Source organism: Micropterus dolomieu, linkage group LG19 (genome assembly GCF_021292245.1).
Source record: "Micropterus dolomieu isolate WLL.071019.BEF.003 ecotype Adirondacks linkage group LG19, ASM2129224v1, whole genome shotgun sequence".
Classification (NCBI taxonomy): Eukaryota; Metazoa; Chordata; class Actinopteri; order Centrarchiformes; family Centrarchidae; genus Micropterus; species Micropterus dolomieu.
Window position 1 is genome coordinate 34,962,182 of NC_060168.1, and position 12,571 is coordinate 34,974,752.

Consider the following 12,571-nt stretch of genomic DNA (forward strand, 5'->3'; position numbering starts at 1 on the left):
GTAAACAAAGTAAAGTTTAATGAATGTAAACAAAGTAAAGTTTAATGACTGTAAACAAAGTAAAGTTTAATGACTGTAAACAAAGTAAAGTTTAATGACTGTAAACAAAGTAAAGTTTAATGACTGTAAACAAAGTAAAGTTTAATGACTGTAAACAAAGTAAAGTTTAATGACTGTAAACAAAGTAAAGTTTAATAACTGTTTAATGACTGTAAACAGCATAAAGTTTAATGACTGTAAACAGCATAAAGTTTAATGACAGGAAACAGCATAAAGTTTAATGACAGGAAACAGCGTAAAGTTTAATGACAGGAAACAGCGTAAAGTTTAGTAACTGTTTAATGACAGGAAACAGCGTAAAGTTTAATGACAGGAAACAGCATAAAGTTTAATGACAGGAAACAGCGTAAAGTTTAATGACAGGAAACAGCGTAAAGTTTAGTAACTGTTTAATGACTGGAAACAGCGTAAAGTTTAGTAACTGTTTAATGACTGGAAACAGCGTAAAGTTTAATGACTGTAAACAGCGTAAAGTTTAATGACTGTAAACAGCGTAAAGTTTAATGACAGGAAACAGCGTAAAGTTTAGTAACTGTTTAATGACTGGAAACAGCGTAAAGTTTAATGACAGGAAACAGCGTAAAGTTTAGTAACTGTTTAATGACTGGAAACAGCGTAAAGTTGAATGACAGGAAACAGCGTAAAGTTTAGTAACTGTTTAATGACTGGAAACAGCGTAAAGTTGAATGACAGGAAACAGCGTAAAGTTTAGTAACTGTTTAATGACTGGAAACAGCGTAAAGTTGAATGACAGGAAACAGCGTAAAGTTTAGTAACTGTTTAATGACTGGAAACAGCGTAAAGTTTAATGACTGGAAACAGCGTAAAGTTTAATGACAGGAAACAGCGTAAAGTTTAGTAACTGTTTAATGACTGGAAACAGCGTAAAGTTTAATGACAGGAAACAGCGTAAAGTTTAGTAACTGTTTAATGACTGTAAACAGCGTAAAGTTTAATGACAGGAAACAGCGTAAAGTTTAATGACAGGAAACGGCGTAAAGTTTAATGACAGGAAACGGCGTAAAGTTTAATGACAGGAAACGGCGTAAAGTTTAATGACAGGAAACGGCGTAAAGTTTAATGGCAGGAAACGGCGTAAAGTTTAATGGCAGGAAACGGCGTAAAGTTTAATGACTGTTTAATGGCAGGAAACGGCGTAAAGTTTAATGACTGTTTAATGGCAGGAAACGGCGTAAAGTTTAATGACTGTTTAATGGCAGGAAACGGCGTAAAGTTTAATGACTGTTTAATGGCAGGAAACGGCGTAAAGTTTAATGACTGTTTAATGGCAGGAAACGGCGTAAAGTTTAATGACTGTTTAATGGCAGGAAACGGCGTAAAGTTTAATGACTGTTTAATGGCAGGAAACGGCGTAAAGTTTAATGGCAGGAAACGGCGTAAAGTTTAATGACAGGAAACGGCGTAAAGTTTAATGACAGGAAACGGCGTAAAGTTTAATGACTGTTTAATGGCAGGAAACGGCGTAAAGTTTAATGACTGTTTTTAATGATTGTAATCAAAGTAAAGTCAGGAGTTCAATCAAAGAGCTGAATAAAAGAGAACTTACTGAAACGTTAATAATGAGTTATGTCTCCACCACTTCTCTACACACAGTTACCCTCTGGCCTCCCCCACCCCCTCCATCTTTGTCGTAACACATCCAGGCACAGAACATTTTCTTGCTTTAAGCCCTGCGTATAGCTTGATTTAGCGCGGTGCTGCTAAGCCCCGCCCCTATTCCAAGCTCAGGGCAGTTGGCCAATCAGTAGCAAGTGGGCTCCCAGGGAGGGGGGCCTTAAAGAGACAGGAGCCATAACTGAGTGTTCAGACCTCTTTGTATACAGTCTGTGGTTCAGACAGAGGGTGAAAGGAGAAGTTGAAGCAGTGGACAGTGCGAGAAATATAATGTTTTTGAACAATAAAGCATGTAAACATTTTCTAGTAGAAACCCGAAATACAAGTATGAAGATGAGGATTCTACGACACCTTTTAATACAGAGTTGATCAAATGTAAAGTGAATAAATAGTTGATTAAAAAACACACAAACTCTGTCAGAGATTACTTTGTCTTTTATGTAAAGAACATCTAGAGTTATGTTAGTGTCATTAATGTAAATGTTTTTTATACCTATATATATTAAAGGACAGCTTAGCAACATGCTCTCATGTTAAACCAACAGTCGGGTGCTCTCCTCACCTCCTCCTCTGACCTCCTCTTCATGTGTGAACAATGATCTGAAGACGTCAGTGGGTGTGAACAGCAGGAGGCCGTGAACACGTGCTGGTTTCTTTAGTCCACCGCAGCGTCTCCGTTCTGGATCAGGTGTTCTGTTCAGGATCACCTGTTACTGGCAGCTAATGAACTCTGTATGTTCGGCTCCGAGTGAACAGAACATCTGATCCCGTTCAGACTGCAGTGATGGACCCGTCAGCTGACTCTGGATTCAGAGTTGGTTCAGTTTTCTCAGTGTTTTAACCCGTTTATCTCCGTGTCTTTAACAGAGCGGCTGTACTTCGCCACGTTACGCAGTAAACCCAAAAGCACCGCCAACACGCACTACTTCTGCACTGACGACGAGTTCCTCTACGAAAAGTAAGTCTGACTCATTTCAAAATAATAAAGTGTCGGTAAACTGCGAGCCCAGACTGGAAACATGATCTGTACAAATAGTCTGATCAATACTTCTATCGGCTCCTTTTCATTACTAAGTGATTATTCTTTTTTTTTAATTTATTTAAAGAATAATGTCAGTAATTCTGCTGTTCTCTGCTACTCGCCAAGAGAAGTCGGCCCTAGCTGTCGTGTTTAGGGACGTCACAGAAAGTTAGTAGCTGATACCGGTAACGTTCTGCGATTCTCAACACCACTGTAAAAACCACAACAGTAGGTCTCATCATGGACTTCAATAAAACATGTGAACATTAGAGCAGCTGTGAGAGAGGACGTCCAGGACGGATGAGAGGCGGTTTCATGTCAGATGTTTAGACAGGAAAAACTGCTGAAATTGATCCTTCGCTAAGCCACGCCCAGAATACACAGCTGGCCAATCACAGCGCAGTATAGGACTGGCTCTAACTGAGGTCCGACACGCTCGTATGCAGAAGGAGTAGTTTTCTAGCTTGTCTCCATCTTCCACGTGTTGGATCTCCGGTACCTTCGGGACCTAGAAAAACAAGTAGTAATAAAGAAGTCACTCGCCTCCGAGCTGTCCGGAACTCAGCTGCTAGACTCTTAATACGAAGCAGAAGAAAGCACATTACTCCAGTCCGATCATCCCTTTTAGAATTCATTTTAAAATCTTGGTCCTTACTTTTAGAGCGTCACAAGGTCAAACTCCCTCTTACATCTCCGACCTGTTAGAGCAACAAACTCCCCCGCCCCGTAACCTAAGGTCATTAGATCAGAGGCTGTTAGTAGTTCCCCATACCCACTTTAAGACCAGAGGAGGCCGGTCTTTCCAAGCCGCTGCACCCAGGTTGTGGAATGTACTCCCTACTTCGTTACGCTGTGTTGTTTCTTTAAAAAGCAGCTGAAGACATTCAAACAGGCGTATAGCTAAACATTGGGCTCGGTTTTAAACCTGTCTGCCATATGTCAATGTGTTTCTGCTGTTTAGCTAGAGCTGCGTCTTGTTGTTTCAGTGTGAAGCACCTTGTAATTCTATCTGTGAGAAGTGCTATATAAATACTTACTTTTACAAGTACTGATGTGGTTTGGAATTTTGGTATCGACTTGGTACCGAAGTATCGGCTCTCGTGACAACAGTCTGGTCCGTTCTGATGTTATTTGAAATGATAAGAAGTGCTTTTTAGTTCACGAGCCGGTGAACCTCTGCTCACATTTATTAATTACCTACTTCATAATAATTAACGATAAGTGTTGTAATGTAACATGTAATGCTAACATTAGCACCTGTGTAGCTGCTGCGCTAACATTAACACTTGATATTTTCATTACCAATTGATCGATTCATCCCAATCACAAGTTGTCAGTTAAACTGTTGACTTAACGGTTTCAGCTGTAGTGATGAGCGGCCTGCTGCTGGCTGATGATGTCACGTACACCGTGGCTGAGCCGCAGGTAGTCTGACGGTTGGGAAGATGTAACCAGATTACTCTCTAACCTCTGGCTGTGTCTCCAGTTTCTACGCAGACTTCGGCCCTCTGAATCTGGCCATGTTGTACCGATACTGCTGCAAACTCAACAAGAAGCTGAAGGTGAGTTTCTGCCGCTGACGCGCCCACATCAGGAATGCCCAGAATGCAATAGGAGAGACTCTCACTGCAGACTCTCACTCATTCTTCCTCTCAGATGCTGTTTCAAGGAACTGGTTCTTTTTTCAGGGGCGGTTTGGGGTAATTCATAAATCAGTGTTTCCCAAGTCAGCGAGAAATCGTGTCAAATAATCGTGATCTCAAAATAATCTTTATTATGATTTTTGCCGTACCACATGCCAAGTAAAGGTTTTAAAACTTTCTTTCAGCAGCAGTGTTGTTGTGATGCGTTCAGGAATATCTGAAAAGTTCAGTGTTTTCCTGGTTTGGCTGAGTCTGAAGGCCGCCGTCAACGTGCCGTCATGAGCATTTATGCGCGCGTGTTGTGTCTGCGTCGCTCTGCAGTTACACCTCCAAAAGTAAAGTGAGCGGATCGTGTTGGAGCTGATTGATGCTGAACAGCAGCTGCTTTCAGTGAAATTAGTGAAATGCAGAAACGAGAGAAGGCGTCGGAGGAGATGTTGTGTACGACCCTTGAAGCAGTTGAGGTAAATGTGTAGGAGTAAGTGCAACGCTGCCGAGCCGACCAATCACAGTTCTTACAGTCTGTCGTGACGTGTGGTTACATTATTGAGAGGTGCGCGTCAGGCCACGGCGTGTCCTATTTTACCAAAGATATTGATCAGTAATCTTGTTTACATAAAGTGCCACGCTCCACAAGCTGCAGTGCACCAATCACAGGAGAGTGACACGCACAGTAACACGTTCCCCCTGTTGGGTGAAGGTGGCGGCGTGTAAAGCTTCAGGTGTCTTCAGTGTTTTGTTTTGTTTGATTTTTGTAGCCATGGGGATGACATTCCTCTGGTCGCCTGTTTGTGGTTTGTCATGGCGACCGGCCGACCGGACGGTCTGGATTCAGATTCAGATCGTCTGCAGCGAACCTGTTCCCCTCACAGGGCAGACTGACAGGCGAGGCAGAGTCTACGAGCAGCAGTAAATAACAGCGTGTTGCTGTACGATCCATCTTGTTTCCTTATCAAAGGTCCAGATGATCCAGGCCAGTTAAAACATTTAGTCCATCAATAAATTCACAGAATATCCGTTCATATTATCATATAATATTTCATTATAACGGTAGTAACTCTGGTTTGGATGTAAACAAATGCAATATAGTGATTTGAAAATGGCTGCCAAACTCTGACCTTTCAACTAACCCCTAATTTGACCCAATAGGAGCTCACATGTCCCGTCCACAGCCTACAACAGCCAACCAGAGCCCGCGCTGTAGTGAAGGGCCAGCCATTAATTCGTGGGTACGCTGTGGGTGTGCTGAAGAAAGATTCTGAAAATATAGGTGTCTAGCTTCAGCTAGGAGCCGGCAAAAGAAACATCTGCGTAAAGACGGCTAATATAGAATGATTTTTTTTTTTTTTTTAAACGCTCAGAAAAACCTGTATAAAATATAAATTTTCTGTGGTATTGCTATAAAAGTTTAACTTGGACCAGGTGAGGCTTCAGGCTGCAGCCCCACAGTGTTTCACAGCTCACAAGTCAAAATTCAAACTTATATTAATGAATCCAGCAGCACTTCAAGTGGTTCAAGAACCACATTCAGTTCCTTGTGGGTCGGTGCTTTAGGTGAATTTTACAGGAATCTAAAGGGTTAAGTCCCAAATAAAAGGAGAAAATGTGATGAAGTGTGTTTGTTTTACACCATCTTCATTGTATTTAGAGTCAGTGTATCAGGATATTTACCGTTACTGAGATCCAGCCCCAGTTAACTTGATGACTCTGCAGAGGCAACCTGGTTAAATTTATCCCGAGGTGGAGCTGCAGAAAATAAACAGTCGGTCTGTTCCTGAATGCAGCACATGAAGCAGTTCAGCAGATTACATGGAGCTGATGTGTGAGTCTCTCTTTCTGTTTTTATCCACACGGGTGGAACGTCACTGTCTTACATCTTATTTTCACCCACTTGGTTTGTTAAAAGCAGGTTTGGAGAAGTATTCGCTAAAAGTACTAATACTACACTGTGAAAAATACTCCACTAAAAGTCCTGCATTCAAAACTTTACTTAAGCTGAATGCTGTCGAGGTCCCGCCCACACACCAGACTGACCCAATCACAGCTCAGCTGTCAGTCACGATGTGAAACTTTTAGAGCATCAGATAACAAATTAAAACCAAACATCAAAAGTTCTTTTTTCTCCTGTAACTCAATTCAAAAAGTGAAACTTGCAGATATTCATTGATTGATTTTCTGCCGATCATCTCGACGCTGGTCTGATCCTCATGTGGCGTTTGTTTCTTCTTCTTCTCTGCAGTCGTTCACTCTGACCAGGAAGAGAATCGTTCACTACACCAGCTTTGACCAGAGGAAGAGGTCCAACGCCGCCGTGCTGATCGGAGGCTATGCTGTGAGTCATCAGTATCTCTTCCTGTTGGGGGACGGGTTCATGCAGGTGTTGTAACAACAGGAAGTTGGTTACTGTAGTTATAGTAGAGCTCATTAAAACACCTCTGCTCCTCCTCCTCCCTGAGCTTTTCATGATCTGTGAGATCAATCGGCCAACGATCAGCTTAGGAACCAGAAAGCTACGCTGCAGAAGTTTGCTTCAGTATCACAGAGAGCGCTGTCTGCACATCCATGCTAACTGCTAACAGCTGATTCAGCTAACGGGGACAATTTGACTAAATATGAACACACAAAGGCTGAAAAACTAGCAGCTAACTCACTGCACCATTATACTTCCTCACCAGAAGCATCCTGGGTAGTGAAGTTCCCACAGGTGATGGTCTGACTTTAATGAGTCAGTTTCTGTTACCGAGACTCAGAATGTCTCATCAGCATGTCTCGTTATATAAACGCTGCACAGCATGATGTGTGTTAACGTCACTGAACACAGATCTGTGCAGGGAGGACACACACACACACACACACACACACACACACACACACACACACACTGTGTCTGTGTGTGTGTTGAATATTTGATGATGTTGGTTGTGTGACAGAGAAGCTCTGATCGGACCTGCTGACACACTGACTGAGTGTGTCGGTCTGCACAGTTACGCACTAATCTGACCTGAAATCAGCTCCTTCACCGTCTCCTGGTGTGTTTCGGTGTCTGGATGCATCACACTGATCGAATGCAAAGACTAATAAAGTTATCAGAAAACCACAGATGCATCAGCAGGCGATCTGCAACAGGTTTCTACCTGACTCTACTGTACGTTACCTTTCAGTTGATGTTTACCTTTAGTGTGAGCTGCCGCTGACGTGAGACAGCTGCTGCTTCATGATGAGATAGATGTGTTCACAGCGGGAACTCAAGTCTTACTGCGAGTTTGTCTTGAGAGGAGAAGCTGTTCTTTCTTCAGTGAACATCAGGAGGAAGATGTAGATGAAGCAACATGAAAGATGGCTGCTGAAAGTAACGTCCAGATGTTATCAAAATCACAATATGACCTACAGTTACTTTCTACTCGCAGGAGACGCAGTATTTGTGGAAGATGATGTTTTAAAATGCAATACTGTACTGCAGAGACGCATCATGTTATAAAGACCCCCCCAAAAATCACACCATCAGATGAAAACGCCTTTGGCCCAGTTTATGTTAGCCTAGCTTAGCACAAAGACTGGAGGCAGAGGGAAACCGTTAGCCTAGCTTAGCACATAGACTTGGGGCAGACGTTTGGCCCAGTTTATGTTAGCCTAACTTAGCACAAAGACTTGGGGCAGAGGGAAACTGTTAGCCTAGCTTAGCACAAAGACTGGGGGCAGAGAGAAACTGTTAGCCTAGCTTAGCACAAAGACTGGAGGCAAAGGGAAACCGTTAGCCTAGCTTAGCACAAAGACTGGATGCAGAGGGAAACCGTTAGCCTAGCTTAGCACAAAGACTGGATGCAGAGGGAAACCGTTAGCCTAGCTTAGCACAAAGACTAGCTCCATCAAAAGAGAGTTTCAGATTTCCATGTTTGTCTGAACGCTTCTCTCCGTCTCAGGTGATCTACCTGAAGAAAACTCCAGAAGAAGCCTACAGAGCTCTGATCTCTGGTTCCAACGCCTCCTACCTGCCCTTCAGGTGAGTTCCATCAGTACTCTGTCCTGTAAGAACAGAGGAAGCTGATCCTTCAGTTCAGGATCTGGCTGAGACTCAGACCGGCCTCTGTCGGTCTTAGAGGCCGTGTTCTGTCTCGGTCCAGCCGTGGGAGGCTCCTGAGCCCGGACCTGTTGCCCACTCGCTCAGCTCCAGTTCTGGTGCTCATTCCGGCGCCCCTCCCTGGCGCCCACAGGGTCCCTCGCCCCGGATCTGAAACCCTCCTCCTCCCAGCGGCGCAAAGATCCTGCGCTAACAGCATAAACAAACAGCAGCTCTGTGCTCTGAGCTCCCGGTCTGAGCAGAGTTGGCTAACTGAGATAACTAGCTAATGGTAGCTAGTACAGTTAGCAGCGGTGCTTCGGTAAGTCGACTATTATACCGGTTTCACACACATCGCAGATTTTGAAATCATATCTCGTTTATGAGTTTGACCGCTGGACTCATCTCCTCAGTGTTCACACACAAAGCAAATAAACGCAACCCACCATCACTACGGCTGAACCCAAAGTAAACTTTTAGCTGTGATTTAGTTTCAATAAACGGATCAAACTGATGCTGAAATAACGACGTCATGATGCTGATCTGTTAAACATGTGACTTCATGTTTTGTCAGGTCTGTCGGCAAGATGAGAAGCAAACAAACGGCTTTTAAAATGATTGTTTTCTGAATGGAGTTTGGTTCGATCAGGTTCAACGACAGCTGGAATCAAGTTACAGACTCATATTTTCTGATCTTTCAGGAAGTTCAGCTTCCTCTCGTCCTTTTCTCCCAGCAGCCTCCTGTAGCGTCGCTCTGAATCTGTCAGTGACGTCTGGACAGTCTGAACCCTGATAAACTATCGCCGTGTGACTTTCACACTCAAGTTGAAAAATGTCAACTCATGCGATGGAGTATTGCTGCGATTTATCTCGTGGTCACACACTTGGCCTCCAGCACGCCACCCGGCAGGAAATCGCGTCCCTTCCGTGTCTTTGACCTTGTATGTAATCGCATCGCGTTGTACGTGAAAGCATCATGGGGGGGCAGCCGTAGTACCGTGGTTGCGTTTCCTGTGTGAAGCAGCTGAATCCAGATGGACGCAAACCCTCAGTCTGCTGTGACGCTCACAGGTTCAACAGGTGCAGAGCAGACGTGTGACGTGCACCACGCTAAAACACACTGAACTCCACAGAACGTTACAGCAGCGTCGTTTCACAGCAGAGAAGAAAAACGTTTCTGTCTTTGATCGGAACGAGACTTTAATGAAACGACCTGAAGGAGAAACTTAAAGTGTTTGAACTGCTCTCGGCCTCATGAGCACGGGTTGTTCCCCTGCAGATGGTTTGAAACAGAAGTTAGTTTGAAGCTGCAGCTTGTTGTTCCTTCAGTGTGTGTGTGTGTTGTGAGGATAAAGGGCTTGTTGTTGTCTCTGGTTATGTAACAGCACTGCATGGTGGTGTTGGGTGGACGAGGTCTGATGAGTCTCTGCAGGCTGCTGATGGAGTAAACATGAGGAAGCCCCGCCCACTGAGTGACAGACAGCAGTGAGGCGTTCACTGACCGTCGGACTGTCTGAGAGGACTGAATGCTTTTACTTGTAGGAAGTTTGAAGTTTAGTTGGATGGTAACCATTGCAAACACCTAGAGGTTAAAGTTCAATGCAACCCAATCTCACACACGGCTGTCAGGGGGAGAGTTGCATTGTGGGTAATGTTGATAACAAGTTTTGGAAGGAGTGGAACAAAACAGACGACGTCTCTGCTGCATCGACTCTTTGTTCTTTAAAGTCAGTGCAGGTGTTGCACACAGGGAAGGGCTGAACTAGCGTAGCTGCCGTTGTCGCGCTCATGACCTCATATTGCGGCGCCTGGATAGAGCCACGCAGACGCAGTGCAGACAGCGAGAACCGAACAGGCATGTCGTCGACGGCTTGGATGGAAGACCGCTCTGTTGGAATATGCAAATCATGTTCTGCAAGTTTCACCACGAGAAATGTTAAAGGTCACCTGAAAGTTTGTCAAAGTGACGAAGCAGCAGCTAAAATTAGCAACCAGAGAAACCCAATAAAATATAGGTCATCTGATCATTAAGGTGAAAGTCCATATCGGGCATCACTACCGTGAACACTCCTCTCTGTAAAGGTGTTGTCACTCAAAGGGGACAAAAAAAATAATTGGGAAATTTTGAGGATTGATTAATTGTTTGGTATTCATGCTTTAAAAATAGAAGTTCCCGTCCCCCCCAGTGTGAGACATGTATCAGTGAAGAGAGAAGAGACATCACATGAGTGAGACTCTGACGCTGCTGTGATAACGAACGCTGAGATCAAACTGAGTTGATCCTTCAGTCCCTTCGTCTTTCATTAAGAGGGACCTGTTGTCAGGACTGGAGCCCGACTGACGTGGGTTTTTGGGGGCAGAAGCCGCCAAAATATCTTATATATTAGATTATAGATTATTATAGATTATTAGATATTTTTGATTTTGGAAAATGATTTGGACAGTAGACTCCTTTCCTGTATAGACTACACTGAGAACAGGCCCATATTTTCTGTATTTGGGCAGAAAAGCTCTTTTTAAAACGGTGTAACTGTGGAGGCAGCGGCCGGGGGGGCGGCGGCGTGCAGCGATTTGTCCGTCCCTCCAGGATCTCGCTGCCTTTTTTGCGATGTTGCAGCAGCTTTTCTAAAAAACTTGCGATGGAAGTTGAGATGTTTAGGGCGTTTTTTTAGATGAGATTGTGAGAATAAAGTGAAAACTGTTATTTTTTTACCTTTTTTCAATTGTAGTTGAATCATTAGGCCCGGATCAGACAGAACGCGTCTTGTGCTGTGAGAGGCGCCTGTTTTTAATTGTATTCTATTGTCAGTGAAGGTTCTGCGCGCTGTTTATGCGCCCTGGGCGCCTCGCGTTTTCAAAGGAGCGCTCTGAGTGCACGGAGTTGAAAAAAATTCAACTCTGGGCAGAAAAGTGGCCGACGTCATTCGCGTTTTTTTCCATTGTCCAATCGAATGAATGGAGAGACGGGCCCTCATTTGTGGTGACGGAAGTTTCCAGTTGGTTGGATTGTCCGGAGACAAACTGGCCCCGACTCATCCTAAAATACGCCTTGAACCGACCATCATTAAGACGAAGCTACTGGACCAACTGGTAGGCTAATGCCAGTGTCTCCCCTTTCTGAGGGTCTCATGTAGGCTGCACACAGATCTCGCTTTCCCGTCTCCTGCGTGTTTGTTCACACCTCACCCTCTAAGAGTGGCGTAGCAGGCGCTCTGCGTTTGGCTCTTTTATTAAAGCAGATGTTTTTAGCAACAAAAGACACAGACCTGTGAGTTGTGATCAAGTTTCTGCTAATATGACGGTTATTACTTTGCGGAAAACCAAGGATTACAGAGCACCGGTGCTATAATCTTTGACTGATCAGGGCCTGAAACAGTCCCTCCAGGACTCTGCGGGCCTGACCCGGACCCTGACCCTGCAGATTTAAACCAGCTGATTCTGTCCTGCAGCTGAGCGGATGCAGCAGCCTGTGTCTGACGTTCTCTCCCAAAGTGTTTGTCAGGAGACGATTTCCTTTATGTTCGACCACGATGCTGCACGTTCTGCAGAACAAGAAGATCTGGGTCCTGGTCTTCACGGCCCTCTGCTGTTTATTTCTGTAGGTAAATGTGAGACGTTGGCATCACACGTCTGCTGCGTCTTCTGAACAAGGACGTGAGTATGCTGACGTGTGACAGCGTTTAGCAATGAGAGGTCAGATTTGCGAGTCTGTCTGAATTCACAGGGATTTGTTGAATTTGTGTTAATAGTTGTGATCGCGACATCCTGCAGGGACTGATTTGTGCTGATTGTAGGTTATTCTAGGTCACTGTGCACCTGCTTGAATCTGCTCCCTCTCTTCATCACGTTCACCTCTGGTCTCTCACTGCGAACACACCTGCTGGCTCCGCCTCTTTCTGTCTCTCTCTCCCTGTATGTATGTCTGCTCACTTTCTCCGTCAGCAGTGCGTTTCATTACGTCAACTTGTTTAATAAACTGGCCCATGATTCCGTGTTAACAGTTAGGGCAATTTCATTGCCTCAGTGCGTGTCATTTGGTCCAGCTGCGTGTGTCCAATTTTGGTCCAGTCACGACTGAGTGCTCATGCATCAAAGTAGACTACTTTAATTAACCCAAGATGGAAAATAATAATAATGCGTGCCCCCCCCCCCCCG

General features: G+C 44.4%; 1 protein-coding gene across 1 annotated transcript in view; it reads left to right on the plus strand.

Annotated features, from left to right (window-relative positions):
* cdc14ab (cell division cycle 14Ab) overlaps positions 1 to 12,571 on the plus strand; it is a 24,770-nt gene that overhangs the window by 1,156 nt on the left and 11,043 nt on the right. Inside the window, exons 2-5 of the mRNA XM_046030017.1 lie at positions 2,563 to 2,653; positions 4,203 to 4,278; positions 6,599 to 6,691; positions 8,280 to 8,359. Of these exons, the coding sequence (XP_045885973.1) occupies positions 2,563 to 2,653; positions 4,203 to 4,278; positions 6,599 to 6,691; positions 8,280 to 8,359 (340 nt within the window). The remainder of the gene's footprint in view (positions 1 to 2,562; positions 2,654 to 4,202; positions 4,279 to 6,598; positions 6,692 to 8,279; positions 8,360 to 12,571) is intronic.